The sequence below is a fragment of the Dermacentor andersoni genome, chromosome 7, assembly GCF_023375885.2.
Source record: "Dermacentor andersoni chromosome 7, qqDerAnde1_hic_scaffold, whole genome shotgun sequence".
Classification (NCBI taxonomy): Eukaryota; Metazoa; Arthropoda; class Arachnida; order Ixodida; family Ixodidae; genus Dermacentor; species Dermacentor andersoni.
In genome coordinates this window covers 129,066,932-129,090,964 of record NC_092820.1, presented here as the reverse complement: position 1 = coordinate 129,090,964, position 24,033 = coordinate 129,066,932, and the positions used below count along the sequence as shown (strand labels likewise).

Below are 24,033 nucleotides of genomic sequence, written 5' to 3'. Positions count from 1 at the left end.
CCCAGGTGGTCGAATTTTCGGGAGTCCTCCACTACGGCGTGCCTCATAATCAGAAAGGGGTTTTGGCACGTAAAAACCCATAATTTAATTTTTTTTCCTTGCGCTATGTCCAGCACCGGTTAAATGTTGAAGACAATGACGTCATTAACACATCAATGTCAGTATGACCTACGCATTCGGCATGAGCCGCGTCGAAACGCCTCATATCCAGCGTTTGTTTACTCGCCGTGATATCTTAGCGGCTGTGGTGCTGCGCTGCTAAGCACGAGGTTGCGGAATCAAACCCTGGAGTTGGCGGCCGCATTTAAATGGGGGATGAATGCAAAAACGCCCGCGTCCCGTTCATTAGGGGCGCCTTCAACGTCGCCTGGTGGTTAAAATTAATCCGGACTCGCCCACTATGGCACGCCTCATAATGAAATCGTAGTTTTGGCACGTAAAACCCCAGAACTTTATTCAATTCAATTTCGGTGTTTATTAATACAATGCTACGTACGGGCGAAACACCAAAGAGCAACGAATGAGAATTCGCCACCACGTTGCCGTCCCCTTCACGTTCTGTATAATGTGCAATATGGTATGAAAGTTATAAACAGGGATTGAGTGCATCAGAAAGACTGGCCAATGTTTCGATGGGAGGACCTCTCTTCGTGAAAGGCGAGGTTTTCTTATTGAAGCGTTGGCCAGTCTTTCTGAGGCACCTACTCCCTGTTTATAAGCTTTATACCACAGTGTTCTAATGCATCTGTCAGCCACATTCCTGATTTTGTAAAGTACAAGCATGATATGCTGTGTAAGCGAGAGTGAGCAGAAAAGGACGGCACCTTACTACGCGCACTCTTTCCATCCGCCAAATCTTGGAGGACACGTCCTCAAGAGTGAGCTAGGGCCATGCCTCCTTGTCTAGTAGCACGAGTCAGGGCAGTTTGATCCTTGACGTCATACTAACTTGCCCTACTGCCATAGGTTCTAATTTGGATGCTGCCGAAACAGGCGCGGCGATCGTAAAATAACCGTTTTCGTCACGCTGGGTTTGACAATAGAAATTTTGGTCCAAGTAGCATAAATTCACAAAGCACAGTATTGAGAACTTCTACCAAGAAAGTGTTGCCTAGAGAGAGGAGAGGGGGATAGCACGCAGTAACGTGATCAAACGTGCAATAAGCGGCAGGTGAGTACCCGTCTGCTCTTCAACCTAGGTTGTGACAGTGCATGGCAGTCCAAACAGCAGGAGTCCTACGCGGTGCCCTCTGCTGTGCTTAAAGGAGCACTGACACAAAAATTCAAAGTCTAGGTAACTTGTTAGATTGATTTATGTGGGCACACACACATCGTATGAAAATATAAAAGGCGAATATAGCAGCTACGAACATACTTAAAATCAGTTTTAAGGTACGCCTGCGCACAGCCAACAGCAAAACGTAGCACCTCGCGACATCGATATCAAGCAAGCAATGTAAAGAATGTAAATAACCGAAAAAATGGTACGTCAGTTGTTTGCGCTGCATCGGAGCAGGCTGTGGGAGCAATTTTCTCGCCGCTCCGATAGCCCCGATATTCTTTTTTTCGCCGCTGATGCCAGCGCAGAAAATCAGCAAAAATTTGTTTCCGACAGGAGATAACTCAGAGTAAAGTTACCTCGAAAGTCTGCATTTCATAATACGTAGCGCAAAATAGTAAATCATTGGCGTGATTTTGACACGTAAGCGGTCAGCGCAGCCGTCGCAGCAATCGTCTCTGCGGAGCGGCTCGCCTGGCACACGTGTTTTCTCATCGCTACCAACGCCGTCGCTAAAAATAATTGCATTTTCACTTAGAAGCCACATAAATGTGCACACGTTCATTGTGTTGACAAATATAGGTGCTTTATTACGAGCTGCGGACAGATCACATGTGTCGTCGGGATCGGATCCGACGGCAAACGCGCGAGGCCTATGCCGTTTCCTAGCGATCACCAGCTCGCCTGGCTTGCTGGTTCGCTAAAGTCGGCGTCGATGAGCGTCAGAAGTAGCCCGAGTTCGTGCGCGCCGCTGGACGCTTAGAATGGACCTCGTTGAAGAGCAGCCAGTTTTGCTCATTTCGAGCGTGCCTGGTATAAACAAAACCCGCCGAACTTAGAGCAGTCCGATCATCTTTGACCAAGACTTCGTACCCCCAAGCTTGATGCTGTGCGGACTTCTACCCCGGCTTGTGTCTTGCTCCCGAATATGTTTTATTCCCAAAGCGCCCTCGACAGATGATTCGTACTACTTGTAGCAGTGCGGGCGCATATTGATAGCTCTCGCTGCCCGCACTTTCCGAGACGTTGCTTTGTAGTGGATCCGATCAAAAGTGGTCGGCCACGCCTAATACTGTGGCAACTCACGCCTGCAGGAAATAGTCGCCGCTGGAAGACGAAAACGAGAACGATGATGACGGCAAGGACATCGCAAAACACATAGCAGACGTAGCAGAGGAACAAGCAACACAAAGCTCGCGCGCCGGTGAGCGCATTTCCATGCGTACGTCACAGTTTTGTGCGATCAAGGGCCATATAATGTAAAACTATTCCGATGTGCTTTTATTCCAATTTCCTGACGTCAAATTTGCGTAACCACCGACCCAAGCATCGGGCGGTCACCCACCGGGTCCTCTGAACAGACCAATCAAACGCTCTCCTCGTTCGTACGAAGTCACATCTGTTTGCTTGAAAAACGAATAAAATTGCCTACACTGAGCGGCTTATCTTATCTAATTGGCTTACAAGAGGCGAGGAGCCCGCTCAAGTGGAGAGGTATTCGATAGGGCCGAGCCACTGCACTGAAAATCGATAACCAGAAGAAGAGGGTGGTGCCGGCGTCTGCGATTGGTCCGCTTTCCCTTATTTAGCTTGCGGTGGCTCGTCGACAATCGCGGCGGCATGCAAAGGAAGCATAAGAATGACGCTAAAACGAATCCTCAGCAAAGGAGAGTTGGCAGAACGAGGTCATAAACAGGCCGAACGTGTTCGAAAATGGTACGCGGCCACGTCGAAAGTTTCATTACACGCAAATAAACCCATGCTATTCGACAGGTGCGAGTAGCCAGTGCCTGAGCGATTGGCGGCAGCCATCTTTTATTCCTTTCGGAATGGGCCAGCCTGCGGCTATTAAGAAGATAATTCAGTTTTGTTCGGCATATTAATGCATCTTTATCGCGTACACGTCCCTTTGACGCGGTGAGTTTTCGCGGTTTTGCGACGTCGCGTGAGAGGCAAGTGAAGTAGGCGCAGCCCGAAAACATTTGAACAATGGCCGAGTGCTAATGGCGAAGAGGCGTGGAATCATAAACAACTATTTTTCTTTTGTTCGGTCAAATCATGCATAATCCGTGTGTACACGTTATATCAGATGGGGAGCTATTGTGATTTTCGTGACGCCGCGTGACAGACAGGGGAAAGGGGGGTGGTCCAAAAAGTTTTTACCAATCGCAGAAGGCTGATTGCAAAATTGGAATAGAAAAGTTTGGAATAATTTTACGTTACAGCGCCCCAAGTGCCCAGCTGTGTTTATACTCCTTCTTTGGCCATCTTCTTGCTCTCTGAAACCGAAACTTCGACTGGTCGCTACAAACAAGACTCCAAATTATTACCTGTCATGCTCTGAAGCAAATTAGGTTTCGTGCGAGGATTACTGGGTCATTAGCTACTTATTGCAGCGGAAAAACAAAGATGGAAATTTTTGTGTCAGTACTCCTTTATGTAGGCAATATGCCCGACCACATGTAGCTGATCCCACGCGCCTAGCTACGTGTCACCATTCTGCCAGGCTATACGTGCCCGTCCTACTCGTCAGGGATATCTACACATACCATATGTAAGCGTACGCGCCAGAATCGGGCAGCCGTTCACTGACATCGCGTAACCGGCGCGCAAACATCTGACACCGGGGCTGAAACAAGTTGTTTCCAGTTTATTATGCGTATGTTTAAACTTTATATCAATCACGCACATTTTGAACGTAATGTGTGGCTAACAGCCCTCCCTACGTCACGTGGTTGTGATCTCAGGACCACGTAAGTTCATGTGTGCGTATAGGGGCACTCCTATCGCGAGCTCCGCGATGTCACGCCCTACACTCTAAACATTTTCACACCCTTATGGGTGTAATGCGGGTGTATTCATCTTTTCACCCTTGTAAACACCCTTGAAACACCCTTTTTTAACGGAAAAGGGTGTTCAACAAGAAAACACCCTTGGAACACCCCAGTCTTTCTAATTTACACCCTAATTATAAGGGAGTAAGTGTACAAGCTTACAGTATATGATAAATAAACATTGCCAGTTAAGGCGTTGATATTGGCTATACATGAAACGCGCGCTACCTGCGCTTAAACGAAGAAGTCGTGCTGGGCATACATTGCAAAGCGTAAGGGAGAGAACTGCTGGTCTATTGGAGTTGCAGAATGGGTGCTAAGGGAAGGGAAGCACAGTCGAGAACGGCAGAGAATAATGTGGACGTGATGGAATTGGGAAACTTAAAGACACGTGGAACCAGTTAGCACAAGACAGCGGTATTGGAGATCGCTGGAGAAGCTTTCGTCCTGCGATGGACGTCAAAATAAGCTGATGATGATGATGATTATGTGACGACATCCATGCCAGCTTCGCGGCATGTCATGCATGTTATGTCATGCATGCGTGTCATGCACGTTCTGATAGCTCGATTTACGTCGATTGCGGGGGGGAGAGGGGGCGGAGGAGTAACGGCGTGGCCAAGTGGGGCACGCCGAGCACTTGTAACGCTCACTAACAGTAAATTTTTTCCTACTATGGCAATGGCCCCGCTCCTTCCTCCTCCACGGTCAATTGGGACCCCCCCCCCCTTCACACGCAAAAATTTTCTGGCTACGCCACTGTGGCGAGGGGAGTGCAAGATTCCTCTAGACCCCTCCCCCTAACTTGTCAACGGAAACGGGGGAGGGGAGGGCAGCTGCCGCCGGGCCGCAAACCTTAGGCAGCCAAATTACCGGCTGCATTTCCCTTTGGACGTGAATACTGCTCTAATGTCATTACACTGTAGGATTCGTGGCAGTTCGAGGGCATGCGACAATAAAAAAAAAAACATACAGCCATCAGCAAGGCTTAGCTTGAGCAGATCTTTGGGAGCTTGGCAAGACTCTCACAAAAAAAAAAAAAGCTTGGCACCCCTCTTACATGCATTGTCAACTCTGGGTCACCGCTGACTGCACATTTCCGGTAAAAAAAAATCACACAGGAACTCCTCTCGGATTTCTCTAAGTATGTGTAAGCATTGTGACGCTTCCTCATCTACACGCAGTCCATGTCGTTATTAATGTTATGAGACTTGATCCGACGACTATAAGCGACAGCGCTGCGGCGACACGAACTGCTGAGGTCGGCGGCGCCAAGTGAATGGTGCAAGCAAAGTACTGCAGGTGGCGGGGCCAGGTGCGCTGCTGACGTTCCGTTCGTTTTGAGCCGTTATCGCTCTTTAGCACTTCTGATCCGCGTCGAACCATTATCAACCGTTCTCCGGCGGCGGCTGCTTGTAACACGGCCGCGCGAACCGTATCTTGAAAGCGAACAGCATTGTGGACAGAGTGGGCCCACTGCTGAAAACTTCACGCGCTGTGTTCTCACCGTTTACTTCGCTTTGAAAACAGACGCGCGTACACCTATCTTGAAAGTGATCTGCGAAAAGCGCATAGTGCGGCATGAGCTGAAAGCTTCGTGAGCGCAGTGTTCTCGCCGCTTCGGTCGCGTTGAAGCGAGAGCTAGCACTAAGGTGAATTCACTCGCTGCTGCGGGTTCTATTTTGAAAGATATCGTGCGGTACGGAATGACGGACGGATGGTTTTTCTTGTTGGGTAAGTATAGAATGCTTACGTTATAAAAAAAAAAATCGCAGGGTTCGCGAATTTCGCGATAACAACCAACACCAACCTACTCCCCCGCCCCCCGCTGAGCGATGCCGTCTTGATCGCCCCCTCCCAACCCCGGGAAAAGGGACACTACCTCTCTATCTCAGTTGAAGAAACGATGATGAAACGTTAACAACGACAAGAACGACATTTCCTAACGAGTTGTCTTATGGCCTCCGAGATTTGCGCGCGAAGCTGGCGCGCGCGAACCTGGGAGGCCATAATTGGCCGCTTAATAGCATAAAAAGACAAAAAGATAATGCCAAACGACACAGTTAAAAATTCGAACAACGTACTGATCTTAGCTATACTGTTTGGGGAAAAGAAATAAAAAAATAGACAGCCGTAACACACGCCACTAAAGCCACCACCGCCGGCATAACGCGGAACCAACAGTTGGCAACATTGCTTCGTCCGCTTCGTCTCCGCAACGAGAGCCTCCATCCTTTCGCGCCGGCCGTTTTGTCATAGTTCTGTTTTTCTGCAAGTCCGTGCACGCAGCTCATCGGTAGATGCACGGGTGCACGGCGTCGCATTGCGACCTGCGGCATTTTCTCGTGTTCGCGCAATCGGTGTGAAACATGTCGCATGTGAAATATTTGATAGAAGTGCCTCACGTCCAAGTCAAGCCGCCGTACGAGTGTATGGCTGTGTGCCCCGTTCTCGGAAGCGTCGACGGGTTTCCGGCATGCGGATTTCAGGTACGTGCAAATGCGTTTCGCCCTCCTATTAAGCTCCGGAGCGAAGCGTGCAATATTTCATGTGAAAGATGCAGTGACCGTCATCATGGTGTGAATTTCGAGCGGCAAACGAGAACTGTGGCACTTAGCGCATACCGCGGCTGCTAAGTCACCGTGGAAATTGTTTTACGTTATCGTAATATGTTGCTGTCAGTTTAATCTGCCGCTTGTGGACAGCTAGCCCATTGACTTTTGCTTGTGGCAGCGATAGGTATATAAATGGAAGCGGTAATAATTTTCCAGAGCAGACAGTTGTTTCGCTCGATGTTTGGTCGTGTTCCATGGCGTTATGAAAGCTAGAAAACTAACTGGCTTGATCGTGCTTAGTTCCAACTCCAAAGGGCGTAACGTTGGCGCTGTATATGTTTGTTTTCCGTGCCACGAGTACCACTTTCATGCTTTTGTTGCATGAGAGTGGTAGCTGCTGCATGCCGTCTGGGCAGAATACAATAAAAGCTTATTTCCTCACTTTCATACGTATGCAATGTGACGTAACAAAATTTCCAGCGTTTTATTCGGAGCGTAAATATCCAGTATAGTTTAGGAAGAAACTCAAATTCTGTCTTAGCTTAGTAGGCGTGAAACAAGTGAAACTCTCATTCCTTTTTGAATTGTTCGCCCAAACCGCACCGCCCGCAGATGCGTCATCGGGTAATTGACAGTAGCTTCGCTACGTGAGTTGTTTTATGCGCCAATATTGCCCGGTTAAATATCCTGTTAATTTATGCCGACGCTCGTTCATCTTGATTTTAAGCGATTACTATCCCCGAGTACCGGACGATGCCAAACTTGTTGCGAGGTGTAGCAAACGCGGGAAATTCAAACTAGCGTGGCTGCAAGTTCCTGTTTTTACGTTTCTTGCATTCAAAGCCAACAGACACAGTATCACTGATTTATTTCCATTTCTGCTGTACTTGATCAATCTAATGTGACAACTGCATTTGCTCTTTAATGTTCTCCATTTACTGTGTATTCAGCTTGGCTGCCAGAAAATGCTTGAATTTTTTGCAGTATCCAAGTGACGAAATATTTCACTGACGGCCGTGTGTGAAACACGCAAGATGACAAAACTGATAGCAAAATGATGAGATGTTTTTTTTATAGCGTTTGGACTCGACTTTTGGTGAGGATGTCGATCGACCTTGGGCCTGGTGACAGCACACCCGACATGGCCAAAGTGCAGCCTATCAGTTTAGTGCCCCCGAATGGACCATCAGCATCGGAAAATGAAGCAGAGCCAGGTAGGGGCAATTTTATTTTGGAACAGAATACTGACAGCTGCCTCTTTTTTTAAGAACTAAATAACTTATTTACAAACCAATCCTTTCTCTTTGTGCATCCTACATAGAATTGTTTTTTGCTTGTTATACAGATCTTCAGAAAGCAGTTCTTCTGAACCCTTTTTGCATGCCCAAATGAATAAAGAGGAGTGCACTTTCTGAAGAAATTGATGCATTGAAATGTGCGTTCGACACACAATGAGATGCAATATAACCAACAACTTTAAAGCGGTAAAAAAAAAAAAACAAGTTTGAAACATGTTCTAACATCATAGCCCGCCTTGGCATACGGATCTAAATATAACAGCAACAGAGGTGCATGCAGAGAAGTGTTTGTAAATGTTTGCAAGATATGTACATTGTCTAAGAAATTGTTTTTATTTACTCGGAGCTTCTTGGTGCCATGGCAGTGCAGTAAAAGCTCAAAATGATGCCCCTGCTCCTAATAAAGCAACTTTAGATTTTAAAATTAAATTATGGGCTTTTACATTCCAAAGTCACAACCTGAAGTTTTGGGAACCTGGCCTTCTTTAATGTACACCTGAATCTAAGTGCATAAGCGTTATTGCATTTTACCCCCATTGGAGGGCAGCTGCCATTGCCTAGATTGAAGCTGGGACCAGCATGACTGAGCAGCATGGCATCATAGTAAGTGGGCTATAACACCAGGTCAAAATGAGAAATACTGCTTAGAGCTACCAACTTCTTGGCTCACAAGCACTTCGCACTAAGTTAAAGGAGTATGGAGTACTGACAGCGACCGTTTATGTACCAATTTCTTTTTAGGCTGACTCCATTATTAAGGTGCGAAGCTTCAATTAGTCAAAACCAGCCTAAATTACAGAACCAGCTCAAAACACGCACCATGTATAGCTGGATTTGGAAATGAAAATGGAGTCAATTCATGTCGCCGAAAATGGAGGTGGCAGTCACACTATTTCATGCATTTTGCCTAAAACATAGTCAATTATAATTAATCAATTTCTAAAATATTCTTTTCGAAAAGTTTTTTTCAAGCATGAAAGGAGGAGCCAAATGGTGTTCAGGTGCACGAGTGGTTAGTTGCATGGCACTTTTCGCATGTATTCACTGGCTTCTTTCAAGCTTGAAAAAAAAAATTGTTGCACCTATTGAGCAGTAGAAAGCTGGATTGGGAATTTTTCAGGATGCTCTACAATTTTCACACTGACACTTTTGCTTTGAATATAATATTTGAGCAGTTAAATAATCGTTAATAACTAATTACCTAATTAGGAAAAATGCAAGAATTGCTTTCACTTCTTCAAAACGATGGCAAACGTCATTACATTGGGGCTGTCCAGCTACGTGGCACTTGTACATATTTAAAGCTTGCACGTGTCACACAGACCACCTGGTAATTACAAGGCATATATAGAAGTGGCTAAGTTGTGTGAGCCAGCCATGTTTAGCGAATCATGAGAAACAGCCATGTTTCTTTGCCTTAAGGGCATGATAAGATTTACATGCTCGACACCTTGTATCAGTGTGTTCTAGGCCTGTTCGTAGTTTAGCTGCTACATAAACAATATTTCTCCACGTGTAAGCTCATATGCATCTTTCATGTACATTGCCTCGTGTGTCCAAAATAAACCATCCTCGCGCTTCCTTCATTAAGACTTCATCTGTTGCTGTGCTAAATTTTTAACATGCAACTGCACAAATTTTCATCTAGTTCTCGTATTTCCTCGTTGTTTGGTGGCTTTATTTCTGAACAAGTTTTCGTTAAACCCTGTTGCACACAGCAGTACAAAGGATTTCTGCCTAGAGTGGGAATTGTTTTTTTTTTTCAGATTGACATTAATACACCTTGCCTGGGCAATGTAAGGCATTCTACATAACACGGTCATGCAATAATGTTTTATATTGCATTCCAGCATCATGCAAAAGCTGTTTACTTACCAGATTAGAATATGTATAAGTGTTTGAAGTAACAGAACTGGAAGAAGCCAGCAGATAATGAGGCCAAGGAAAGCATAAAGGAACATGTTTTAAGTTTTTTATATGAAGTATAGAAATGATAAATTCTGGGTAAATGGAAGTGGATTAAAAGATATCCACCTGTGGGTGGGGAACGAACCCATAACCTTCACATTACGCATGTGATATACTAACCACTGTGGTACTACGGCCGCGTTCGAGCGTCGACAATCTGAGGGGTCATTGTGGACGGTTGAATGCTGCCTCGGTGGCACAGTGGTTAATGCATCGCATGCGTAATGCAAAGGCTGTAGGTTCGTTCTCCCCCCATGCCTGGTTGTTTTTTTACCATTTTCATTTCCCTTTATCATTTATACATTTAAATAGAAAATTACAAATAAGTTTCCACGTGCCTTTCCTGGCATCTTTCAGCTGTGATTCAGAAAAATTTTGACCCTCAGTATCCTTTCTTCTCGTTTGGAAGAACAGGAGCTTCATTTGAAAAATAATGAATTCACCTTGTTCAGCATCTCAATGTGGTCTCAAATCTTATCACAGCATGTGTATTACTAAGTGAAGCTTTTGTAAAGATGATATAGCATGGGACCTAATTAGTAGCCTTTGTGTACAGATATATGACTAGTCTAATAAATAGGAGGATTTTAAGAAGCACTTCTAACACGGTCTGATCATGTGTTTAAAGAAGATAATCTAGCATGATTTCAGGCATAACTGTTGCCCCTGAAGAATATTTGAATCATCTGCATTGGCATTGTTTTTAGAGAGCACCAATACTGCTTTGATTGAAGTAGCCTCGTGGAACATGAAGCATCGCTTCTTGCTGAGTCAAGGAAATATCTGCATACCTGAGGTGCATGTGTCATATGCTCGAATGCTGTTTAAAGGCTGCAAATAAGAAAATTACTTCACTTGCCTTCCAGAGATTGCTTCAGTAGTCTATGCTACTCGATCATAAACAATTTACCAGAGTGAACATTCATCACAGTTGGCTTTGCAATGTTTATGCAAAATACCACAAATGCCTACTAGACATGTGGCTGCACTAAATCTTGGAATTATTGACCAGTAAGATTTATAGGACAGAAAAACTTAGTTTATTACTCCAAAACAAAATGCCAGGCACTTCGGTTATTTCTGCCATAAGAGTTTCTTACAGTAATTACTAGAGGGAACTCTGGCGCTGCAGTCGTACCACCATGGGAATGGTGGAAAGCACATGGATTTGTCTGATATTCGAGCTTGTGAATTCAAACGTTCTTGTGGCTTCGTATGTTATACGCTATATAAATCTTATTGTCGATTTCAGCGCAGTCTGTACTCTTCGAAGTGCAGAAGACGGCGCCAACACGCACAATTTCTATTAATTGCAACGATTGAGCTTGTCCAGGTGGCCAAATTGAAAGGCGCCAAGCGTCTCAAGGCACTGGCATGCCCGCGATAAATTCATCAGGGCGTTGCACTCGCTTGTCGTTACATGCCTCCGTGGCTTAATGGTTTCAATATCAGACTTCTGTTCTAGAGTTCCTGTGTTTGAATCCTGTCATCGGACGATTTTAATGTTTATTTATTTATTACACAGTATTTGACAAAGTCACAAAGCCGTTTGAAGCCAAACAGATGAAGTTTAGGCAAATCCATGTACTTCCCATAATTTCCATGCTGGTGAAGCCGTTCTTGTTTGATCTTCTGTAGACACTAACGTCAGAGTTCCCTCTAGTAATTATTGTATGAAACTCTGATTTCTGCACCTCGCTCGTGCAGAAGCGGCACCACACCCGTTGCGTAAACATGCACTACCTTTCGGCCAAGTGTGGGGAATGCTGTGAACTCGCCATGTACAAAGCCTGCACTAAGTAAAACAAATCACAACGTGCAGTTGCTGCCACGTTGAACTGGTGTAATGAGTAGTGAAATGCAGCACCTCCTGAACTAGTTCAGAAAGTGCAGGTTAATCAAGTGGAGATTATATAGTAACAGAAGTTGAGTGATTCTGCATTACATTCGCGAAATATACTTCATGATACTTTTCCATTTATTTCCTCAGTTATTAAGAATCCCTTTTGCATTGTTGGACGAAACTACAGAATGCCAACATATTTTCTAGCATTCACTGGTAGCAAACATGTAAAAACTTGTTCTAGTTTCTGGATTGCCGCTTTAACCATTAACCCCCCCGTTAATTCCGGAAAAATGTACCAAATTTTCCAAATTTTTTACGTACTCAATTTTTGGGTGTCATTCTCATTCTAAAAATATATTACTTCATTGGTCTCTGGTTAGAAATAACACAAAAATAAGAGCTGCTCTTGAGGGCAGCTTTCCCTCAATGCCGACTGTAACTCATCTTTGACAATAACAGCAGCATAACATCGGGCAGAAAGAGTGTGACTCGTCATTAGCGATATTGGTACTTCCTCCAGTCACTAGTACAGCTTGGAATCAAGGGTTAAAGGTTGTGACTTCGTTGCTGCCCAATTTTAATTCTGCAGCTGTTAAACTTGGGTGTAGCGTGTGTATGCGTGTGCATGCATTAAAATGACTTCACGCTAGAGCAAAGCAACTGTAGCGCAGAGAGGCATTAGTCATCTTTATATATTTGCTTTGTAAAGATGCGCTAAGTTTATCTTTTGCAGTATAGACTTCGCGCTCTTTGGCCAAAGATGCCCTTGTGCTACTAAAACCTATCAATTAATTAGCTTTTTGCAGTAGCAGGTGCTTATTCCTTTTTCAGGATCGGTGTGTGAGTTTTAATTTGTTTTTCTTGAACTGTGCAATTACCACTCACAGGACTGCATGTCATCTGAGGTGTTCCTTTTTCAGTCAAGAATGTTGAGGTTTTGTTTGTGAAACTCGATTTCTTGCCTCAAACGAGCTTCTACAAACTGACCAAGCTGATAATCCTACCTGCTCATATGTGAAATATGTTGCGGTTATGAATCCTCATAATGAATGACACATAGCATAAAAATTTTATCTATTAAAACAATTTAATGAAATTTTTCATGTCTTTCGTGTTCGTGTTGACTTCTCTACTCTCGTGTCCTGTCTGCATGCCTCACCTTTTTTTTTGCATATTAAATATTATATAAACTTAACCATGCTTTTTTACCACAATGCAGGGGGAAAAGGTTCCGGTAACACCATGCATTCAGTATGGTGGCCCAGACGTGTATGCAAGCAACCTCCTTCACGTGGACCAAGAACTACTCTGCAGTGTCTCGCAGACTTCCATGCGAAGCCCTCAACATTCTCGTCTCAGTGGAATGGCTGCTCATCTATCTACGTGTCCATCACCAAGACGGCCAGTTGTAAAGCTCCTGTACCCGTTTAAGAACGCTCAATGATTTTTTTTTAGTTTTCACGGTTGGCCGTAGAATCTTACCATTTTTGATGTTTCTAACATTTTTACCTGGCACAAAGTGGTGCAATAACTTTAAACCAGTGTAATGTATTTAAGTGATGCTCACTCTAATGTCTATCTGGTTTTGTTAGTGTTTAAGAAATTTCAATGTCTGATCAGGTAACAGCATTTCAATTTGTCATCGTGGCTCGTTTCAATGAGCTGCTAGGAAATAAGACGCAAAACATATCACACGCCAGTTGTAGCATTTTTTTTCATACACGTTTCAAAAGATGGAAAGTGGGGAAAAAAGCCTCAAGAACATAATCATCCTAGGATTGTCATGTCCTTACAACTCTGCAATGATAATGCCTCATACATCTTGGGAGAACATTGGTCGCAATGCCTACAGGTATACTTGATAAGAGAATAGCTTGCACCCAGATTTGCCACACAGTTGATGGCTGATGGCTTTTGTTTGTCGACTTCATGTTACTAATATGTATTCAATATTCATTTAGATGTAAAGGACACTACAGGCACTGAAGTACCAAAAGGCACTTGCATTTCAGGGGACAAAGTGCCCAGCATACCTGTCACAAAACGTGTTCTAGGGGCTACCTTGCCTCTATAGGTAAATCGACACCAGATGCTCTGTGTATAGTGTAATCAGTGTACTTGTCTGGAGTGCTTGAAAGATGTGCTACGGGCTGTACTGGCACTGTCTGAAGATAATGCATGGTTCTAGAAAGCCTGCAGCTGAGCATCTGCCACCATACTGAAGGAACTGTACTAATTTATTGTGTTTATGTTGAAATTTAGGAGCTGCAATGAATAGTTGTAAATGTGGCAGCGTTGCCAAACTAAAGCACAAATTACACACCTCGACTCACACAATGCACTCTGAAAGTTTTGCTACTGTATTTGCAGCCTGACCTTATGGCACCTTTACGAGCAATGGCAGGTGATTGCAGCTGCTGAGGCTTTATCAACTGGCAAGTTGAAAAAAGAATGCTGTGCCACCAGTGTGGCTGCACATTCGAAGATGCAAGCTATCTTGAACCAGGTGTTCGGCAGACAGTACATGTGCAGCCAAAACATGGTGTTTGAGCCCTATAGGCAACTAGGGTTCACAACTGCCCACAAGTGTGCTGTCATAACAGAAAGTTGAGAACAAGCAGCATTTTTACTGGTGTTCGAAACATTAGTGCAAGTCATTCTTTCACCAAGGCTGGTAATCATGCATATGTAACGAGAACAGGGCATTTGTTACACACAAGGGGTCATGTGTCAAGTTTAATTAGATCAGTAATCTATGAGATGGATTTATAAAAAGTATACCTTTTGTTCCTCAGTGGTCTCTTGGAGAGATGACCATTTTCGGCAGTTTAGTTTTGACTTTTTATGTCTAGATTTGGTGTGCATAGTTCAAATATAGCTAACAGTCAGTGCTCTGTCCTGCCCAGTTTTTATGTTGTCTTTGTGATATTTGCAATATTTTGCAGTTCAACTGCAAAATATTGTCTATACTATTATGTATTGTCTATGCAAGTATATGTCTTTACTATTACTAGTTTTCATGTTCAACTTTTGTGCAGTGCTCACTAGTTATTACTAGCCATGTTTTGGTCACACATGCTCTTGGATTGTTGCGCGAAGTGACACAGACACAGACTGCAAGCAGACAGGACGAGCGCTAACTTTCAGCTAACTATATATATATATATATATATATAGGTGATTGCAAAAAAACGCAGCATAACAACATGACAAGGTATGAAGACATCAGTTAAACAAATCGGGAAGTAGGGAAGTCAAAAAAGGAAACAACAAAAAGACACTACTTCAGATTAACACACGTGTTGTGAAGATACTGAAATTCGCATTCTAACAGACAAAGATGCATGGCTAACGCAAGTCTCTCCTAATCTTTTAATCTGGAATGCCTCGATTATTTCCCGTGTGGTTTGACATTTGTGTCTCGAAAGAATTTTTGTGTCTTCAAACAAAGGTTCACAACCGCAATTGAAACAATGTGACGCTAGATGTGAAGCATTAGGATTGTAAAGTGAATGTGTTCTTTTAGTCTAATATTAATGCACCTGCCGCTCTGTACAATGTAAGTCTTCGCGCACTTGAGAGGAATCTGATAAAGTATACCAGTGTTACAAGGCACAAAAAGGGACACATGTCTAACGCCGCAATCATCTTTTCTGTTTTCCTACCCCTCTAGGGGCTTTTTGAACATCCTCCACCCGGACATCGATCCACTCTGCCCAGATTGTGGCACTGAATTTAGCTCATTAAATCACATGCTCTGGCAGTGCCCTGTGTTACAGGATTTTAATACAGAAGAAGACTGGACGAAGGCCATTACAGACCCAAGGTAGGACGTCCAGCTCCTGGCTGTCCAGAGGGCCCGTGAACGAGCGGAGAGGCATGGCCTCTCTGTTCCGACATGGGGCTAGCCAACGGCTGGGTAAGGACCTACAGGCCCCCGCTTAGCTCCTCAGGACCCCAATAAAGTCGTTTGCTGCTGCTGCTGTTTAGCCACCCTGTTCAAGTTTCCTATTTATCATAGGCACATGATAGACAACTTGCGGGGCCTAGAAAACTTCATTCAAGTCATATCTATTGGCCACGTTCCATAAACCATGGGATAATCTATGTACATAGGGCACCACATCAAACTTTTTTTTTCTGTTTTTCTTGTTTCTTAGCCTGGCCTTTTACCCATTTTAAATGCTTTTCGCAGGTTAGTGATAATAAATGCACAGGATAACTAGCCTTCTCGAGCCTATTTGTTGTGAAAAACTGTTTCATATCGTGTCGACATGACTAGCTTATTCAGCTCTTAAGTTTGCCATTACTAATCATGTCCACACAATATGAAACAAAGTTTTTCACAACAAATAGATAGAGAGGCATTCCACATTAAAAGATTAGGAGAGACTTGCGTTAGCCATGCATCTTTGTCTCTGTTAGGATGCGAATTTCAGTATCTTCACAACACGTGTGTTAAACTGAAGTAGTCTTCTTGATGTTTCCTTTTTTTACTTCCTTACTTCCTGATATGTTTAACTGATGTCTTCATACCTTGTCATGTTCTTATGCTGCGGTTTTTTGCAGTCACCTATATATATATATGTTCTTCGTTTCAATAAAAATTTAGTTGAGAGTTAGCGCTCATCCTGTCTGCTTCTAGTCTGTGTCCGTGTCACTTCGCGCTACAATCCAAGATCATGTTACTGTACCAACTCGCCCAACTTTCTATCCTTGTGTTAACATAGACACACTCAGACTTGTTCTTACTTATGTGACCGGTTATTTTTGTACTTTATAATAAGATTCAGTGCTTTTCGAAGGAAAACGTGATAGTTCGTAGTGAGGTTATTTAAAAAAAGCTGTTCTGCTTAAAATTTAATTGAGCAAGCCTGTGCCATTATTCGGTGCTTATGTCTTTGTATTGGTATGGTTTTACTCTTTCTCGTCCTTTTTAATTTTAAAATGTGCAAACATTATTATGTTACCATTTTCCTTTAATGAAATAATAAATACTTTTCTTCTGACATTTCGTCACAGATTTTACAATGATGTTGTTCAATTAGGTAACCTTAGACCAGCTGATTGTTATTCTGGTAGCTTAACTTACAATGCCTGTGGGATATTCAATGCAAGCACATGGTGAAAAATAAACTAAATTATTGAGTATAAGCAGGTCACTGGCAGTAAGTGGAGCATACATATATTTCAGGAAATAGTGCATGCTTATATATTGAACAGCATGCACAGCTACACATGCTGTTTTGTTCGTAAATGCTGAAACATTATTCTAAGTGGAAGCGCTTTGTTGCACTTTGTTCTTTGGCTTTCAGTGCTACCTTTAAGTCACATATGTGAAAGTACTAGTAGAAGCATCCCGTGGAGATAAATGACAACTTTGATGAATAGAGGTATAAAATATGTGCTTAAAACGGCAAAAAACTGCTTGACAGGCAAACATATGCCAATCCATGCATTGCGTGTGCCCTATTGCATTCAATATGAGCTACAACAACGAGCTGTGGTGTCTTTCCCTCCTGGTCGAGCTGGTGTTGCGAAAATTTCTGACCAAGAAAAGTGGAGGTTTTTAATTTTTCGAACCATGCTGAACCATGCTTTTGGCTGTGTGCTGTTTCCACGGAGTGATAAGTACTGGTGCACCAAGGTGCGGGAGATCCTGTGTCCTTAGTGCAGCGCGCGTTGTTATTGCGCTCTGCATCCTGCCGGCAGTGTACTATCACTGCAGAGGAAGATTACGAAAAGCATAGGATGTGTGCATTTCTGCGATCATGAAACTTAAATTTTTTGCCTGAAAGGGTCGCACGTTATGCTACCACATGACGGACCAGAAGCGCAATATGACGACGCCTCACAGATTCTGGCTCATACTGAACAAGGTAGTACCATAGCTAAGGCTAGGCAGCATTCACAACAGCTAGTCTGCCCATTAACTACATGGCTGTAGTGAACGCTAAAATACTTGCAGGGATAACACCCTTTTGGAAGGGTATTGTCCATGCTACACCCATATTGAAAGGGTGGTGTCTGTGTTACACCCCATATAGAAAGGGTGTTGTTTGTTTTACACCCATAGGCAAGGTGACGTCATATTAACACCCCTTCTTTTGTGGGGTGTTAATTTGCACCCCTTTGCTTGGGGCGTAGCAATACACCCAAAAAGGGTGTCACCCATGGGACAAGTCATTTACACCCTTAAGGGTGTTAAAATTTTTAGAGTCTAAGGGGACGCTACGACGGCTCGTGGCTTCATACGCACAATCTTCCGGAGCACTTAGGGTTATAGCCCGTGTAATCGCAGCTTTCTAACGCAATGACGCAAAAAGATGCACGAAGTGTTCGGTTTCTGATGACGGCGCTCTTTAACACGTCAGCGTTGTGATGATGACTGTTCGCGGTGATCGAGTGAGATCTGTTCACGCTGGTTTGTGCGGGCTTGACACTATGGTTAATAATTTATTCAGCAAACGAACGTTTGCTGAATATATGCGGCCGATAGAACTACGAACCTTGCTTTGTGCAGGTGTACAAAACTTGGCATTTCAATAGGGATTTTGCCTTTCGGGCGATGCTCCTGCTTTTGTTGCTAAAATTTCCTCCATCATCTTTTCAGCCCCGCTAGGAACTGCATGTCCGACTGCGTGGAGGGTTTTTTGTCCTGGAGGGAATCTTCTTAATTGCCCCTATCAAAATACAACCTGTATGTGCTTCTGTAGTAAGTATTAGTTTCAATGTATTTAAAGAGCTATTTGGCAACTATAGCGTTCATTGTGGCCTTGGCAAGTTCGGTTAAAAAGCTAACTTAATATTTTGAATTATTGTTTTATATTGGCTAACCATACCGATGTTTGTATCACCTGTTGGAAATAAATTACAACCCGTTTAAGATGAGTATACTCAGTAACCGCACAGTAATAAGACGCTTCACGTTGTATTTGAACGAAAGAAAGCTGAGCTAGTTGGTAAGGATTCATTATGCAAAAAAGAAGTGAGGCGTGCAGACAGGACACAAGAGTAGAGAAGTGGACAACACGAACGCCGTGTTGTTCGTGTTGTTTGTGAACACGGCGTTCGTGTTGCCCACTTCTCTACTCTTGTGTCCTGTCTGCACGTCTCACTTCTTTTTTGCATAATCACGTTGTATTTCAACAGTCCTCTTTCATGAAGAAAGGAGGCATTTACGCCTTACCTGTAATTCTTCATAATTTGGAAAGACAGAAATCTAGCACCGCCGGTACTGGCTATGCCTGAAATTTGTTGCCTCAATTACTGTGAAATGTATCTTTAATTAAGGGCCGCACAGAAGGAAGTTTAGGCCCGTAGGCGCACTACTAATAATGAAACAAGTGGTCATTCAGTAGAGTGTCGGGAAACCTCGTAGCGCACAGCGAAAATGCCGGCAATGCCGCAAACTTTAATGTTCTTCTCCATAAATGGCGCTATCACAAAATGGGGACAGTGCTTGGAAATACACTCTTTTAAACTTTGCAGATAAATTATATTTGCTTTTTTTAGTTCTAATGACGGTTGTGTGGCTTTTCCCACATAATTAGGGTAACTACTTTTATCGATCAACTCAAAAAGCTGCGGTCATCCAATGCATTTTTTTTACTTGAATTGTGTGTCAATCATATCAGCAAAATGATTCGGACAACTTCACAGCCTTCAACAGCAGAATCACAATACCGTACTTTATACACTTGGCCTCACCCGTTTGCTCTAATATCTTTGTGAATTAATTGTAATCATTCCGTCGTCGCGACACAGTCGTCGTGATGTACTCGTCAAATCGTCGTCATGAAGCCGTCGCGCTCATATCCTCAACTTCATGTTATTCATCATGTAACTTTCGTCATGATGTCGTCTTCATGCCATCGACATCACGCATTTATTGCCATACCAATGAGGCCGTGCCGTTGTCGTCCGACTACATTCTTCAATCCATCTACTTCATTCTATCGCATTAAGGACGTTGTCATTCGATAGCGATTATGCGCCATTGTTACGCCATCGTCATCAGGCAGTCGGTATGATGATTCCGTTGTTATACACTCTTCCTCTTGACATCGTGGTTGTTTCATTGTCCTCATTCGAGCTTCGTTATACCATTATTTGTCATCATCCTATCTTTGTCGTGCCATCGTCGTCATTCACTTGTCATATCGTTGTACTCGCGTTGTTATCGCCACGCCGTTATCGTTACACGATCTCATGATTTAGGAATCCTCACCTCATTGTTAGCATGCCGTCATCGTAATATCGCACTTGCCTTTCCATCGACGTCATTCCTTCCGTGTACTTCCTTCGTCGTCACTGTGGGGACGTCAATAAGTCCTCATTGTGGGCAACCTTAGACGAACTTAGACAATCTTAGGCAACATGGGCAACATGGGCAAGCTCAGGAAACGAGTGCCATAGCAAACTTCGACGACACCGGTAATGCCCCATGCAGCGGGAACAACTGCCGTCTCGCAATGACCACTACAGGTGGTAAATAGTACTTAGTTCTGATATACGGTGTATCGCTATATTGCTCGCACGCTAATAGCAGTACCGTCGACATGCATCTTGGATTGAATTGTGTCTTCATTTCTTTGAACACATTTGGAATTTCATCGGGCCCCGTGCATTTCTTTGTGGAAAGGTTTAGCAAAATGTTTAATGTACCACGCTCTCAGACAAACACATAAGGCATCGGGGCAAGAGACAAAAGCGGATGAAAAAAATCTACGTCATCATTATCGAAGCACAATGTTGAAGCACGGTTGCATCTCATGGCTTTTATATAAAAGGTTTCTGCGGTGTAAATCTGTTATGTCGCAATATTGCTTGAATCTAATGGAATAGCGCCAACAGTCATCGCCTGATGTATTTCTCCGACATCAGCCAATATCTGCCAGAATCATTTTTCTTTTTCTTCATGACTGCTGTAAAGCTCCTTAGCTTTTACCTTCAATGTTGGCTTACCGTAACCGATTATAAGTTTCCGCACAAACACTTTTACAATATATCTGCTACATGGTCCAAACGTTGCGAAACTTGAGATGAAATGTGTGCAGCAATTTCCAGTTTTTATATTCACTACTGTGTTATTTGTTTCATCGTCTGCCAACAGGTTCAACAGGCTTTAACAATTTTAGTGCGATACCCCTTTCGTAATGCTTTCCCATGCACCCTCGAAAAGAGTACTTTAAATCTCACAGACGCTACGTCACTTTCACCTGTTGCTGTTAAAGAAAATATTGGGCATGCCGGTACAGAACTTACTGTGCAGCTTTTTGCTGTAATCGCGCGTACCCTTGACCGTTTCATGTCCACAAGTTCATAAAAAATCACAATGCGTGCCTTCACACACACACAAACACACACACACACACACACACACACACACACACACACACACACACACACACACACACACACACACACACACACACACACACACACACACACACACACACACACACACGCACACACGCACACACGCACACACACACACACACACACACACACACACACACATATAGTAGGCAAAGAGGGATTCTTCAGGCTACCTTTCAAACGTAAAGAACTTGAGTGGTGCTACAAGGTAAACAGAACAAGTATTTAATTTCGACAGTTTCGATCGGTGGACCGATCTTCATCAGGGTTTACAAAAAAATGGCAGTTCGGCCCTGGTAGTGAAGACACCAGACCGGGTGCCCGGTCGTTGCGTGGGCTGCCCGCTACAACGGCAGCCCACGCACTGGTGCTGCGGAGCCACCGTTTTCTCCCTCCTTGCCTCGGGTGCACGGGAACCTAGCTGCCGCTACTTCCCGCCCCCCTCACTCTCCGACTCACGTCTCCCTCCTCCTGTGTGCTTTTTTCTTTTTTCTTTTTCTTTCCTTTTTCTTTCTTTTTTCCCTTTTTTCCTTACTGACCTCCTTGCTCTACATACATGTGACTCCGCCTTCCTCTTGCCCTGCATAGCTGCCAAAGGCCGCTGTAAATCTGCCAAGGCGCCGAAAATCAATCACTGTCACAACTGTTCCTCTCGGTTTGATGTATATAAGAACGACCGGGCACCCGGTCTGGTGTCTTCACTACCAGGGCCGAACTGCCATTTTTTTGTAAACCCTGATGAAGATCGGTCCACCGATCGAAACTGTCGAAATTAAATACTTGTTCTGTTTACCTTGTAGCACCACTCAAGTTCTATATATATATATATATATATATATATATATATATATATATATATATATATATATATATATACATAAACGAGAAGCAAGGGAATTAACCAAGGGTTCCGTCGTTTAGTATTCATAACGAGCCAACAAACGATGACACCAAGAAAAACATAGGGGAAATTACGTGCACTTACAAATTCACTTACAGAAATGCTAGTTTAATGGAAATGAAAGTGTAAAAAAAAAACAATTTCCCGCAGGTGGGAAAGAATCCGACATTCCCGCATTACGCGTGCGATCCTCTAACGAACTGAGCTACCGCGCCGCCGTTATCCCAAACACTTTCTTGCGTATTCATGTTGTAACACTAGAACTAACCCTGGGAGTATATACATATATATATATATATATATGGGGGTTTGTGTGTATGTGCACGTGCATACGCAATAGAGATTACGTCAATCACAAGACTTAATGGAATCATTTTCCAAACATCTTCTGCAGACTCCACAAGCACGACGCCCGACGACACTCCACAAGCCCTTGTGCAGTCTTGAGAGCACTCACGATTTCTACTGTGGCACCGTCAGTAAAAAGCAACGACTGAGCCATGCCCAAATAACATCTTTGCTAACAGAATTCATAATTCACCAGACTATTTAACCAGATGGTATATATAAGAACATACTGTTTCTAGAATTTAACAATAAAGGTGGCGGTTATTATATTTGACACATTCCTGCAATGAAATTGCGTGCCTAAATGTGAAAACCTACTTCGGAATTTTCAGCAATCTATCTCGCTATGAAATAAAGCTGTTCTTATCCAACATGCGTATAGTTAAATACGAAGAGAGGTTTCACTTGGCAGCTGCTTCTGCTTTACCCTCATACCTGTAGCATATTGCCATGACAATGACTATAAACATTTAGGCCAGTATATATATATATATATATATATATATATAGTGCCTTTGGGTCCTGAAAGTATCTAGAATAAATACATAAATAAAGATGCACCCTAAAAAGTCTTTCTTTCGCCTATAATTCATCCCCTTGGAGCCAAAGAAACATGTGTACGAGTGCGGGAACACACCCATATGAATGCGCGTTTGTTAGAATTACAACGTTTTTCTAAATGGATACTTAGCCAGAAGGTAATCCAGCGTTTTGGTTTTGAAAAGGAAGCATAAAATTGACCATTGAGAGAAAATGCCAGCTTCTATAGCTGCGAAACGGTATCAAACATCCCACTGGCTGCGAAGCCACGTCCCGTGCGCGCCTCAACAGTGACGAGTGGTCTAAAGTGAACATCTGCTGCACCTGCTGCACCTGCTGCACCTGCTGCACCACTTCTGAAGCTTCAGGAATCGCGATGGCAATCAAACACAGCAACAGCGGCGGGCACTCGGCACTGGTTATTTCCGACTCTAAAGCAGCATGCAGAATGTATATGCAAGGCAGATTGCCACGAATCGCGCTGAGAATCTTAGGCGACGCACTCCAAGACGAACATGCAATCATATGGTGTCCAGGACACGAGGGCATCCCAGGCAATGAGAGGGCGCACTCCCTAGCTCGAGAACTCACGAACCGAGCGGGGAACCACAGCCCTTTCCAACATAGTCCACTTACAGCCCGAGACATCCTCGAACACCAACGGCGCACGAGAGAGCGCCTTGCCCCACCGCCCCCCCCCCCCCCGCATCGGCAAATGGGGGTACAAGAAGCCCGCGCGTACAGAAGAATACAAACACACACCTATCCCCACTTGGGAAGAGCACACCACATGAATACCACACTACATGCCGGCGCTTGCCCATGGTGCGCTGCGTGGCCGTCGCTGCCACATGTGACACGGGAATGTAGAAAAAGACCACGAGAAGCGAACTCGCCTGCGATGCTTGCCGTTGATGGGTAGCGGTCCGAATTGGTTGGAAAATGCGGAGCCCATGCAACGCATGGCCAGCGTCTCGCGAACGTCTTCGCCTTCCGCAAAACCAAGATGGAAAATTTTTCTGTCAGTACTCCTTTAAGTAGGCAAAATGCCCGACCACATGTAGCTGATCCCACGCGCCTAGC

At 43.9% G+C, this 24,033-nt stretch overlaps 1 protein-coding gene and 1 long non-coding RNA gene across 2 annotated transcripts in view; both read left to right on the top strand.

The window, feature by feature from the left end:
* Window positions 1-22,781, top strand: part of LOC129385618 (uncharacterized) — a 42,552-nt gene extending 19,771 nt beyond the window's left edge. The window contains exons 5-6 of the mRNA XM_055072431.2: window positions 18,394-18,495; window positions 22,457-22,781. Coding sequence (XP_054928406.2) covers window positions 18,394-18,495; window positions 22,457-22,509 — 155 coding nt within the window. The 3' untranslated portion in view covers window positions 22,510-22,781. The remainder of the gene's footprint in view (window positions 1-18,393; window positions 18,496-22,456) is intronic.
* LOC129385619 (uncharacterized) lies at window positions 6,353-13,432 on the top strand. The gene is made up of 3 exons (XR_008613090.2): window positions 6,353-6,602; window positions 7,746-7,882; window positions 13,000-13,432. It is a non-coding gene; the product is annotated as an uncharacterized lncRNA (long non-coding RNA).
* Window positions 22,782-24,033: the final 1,252 nt, after the last annotated feature.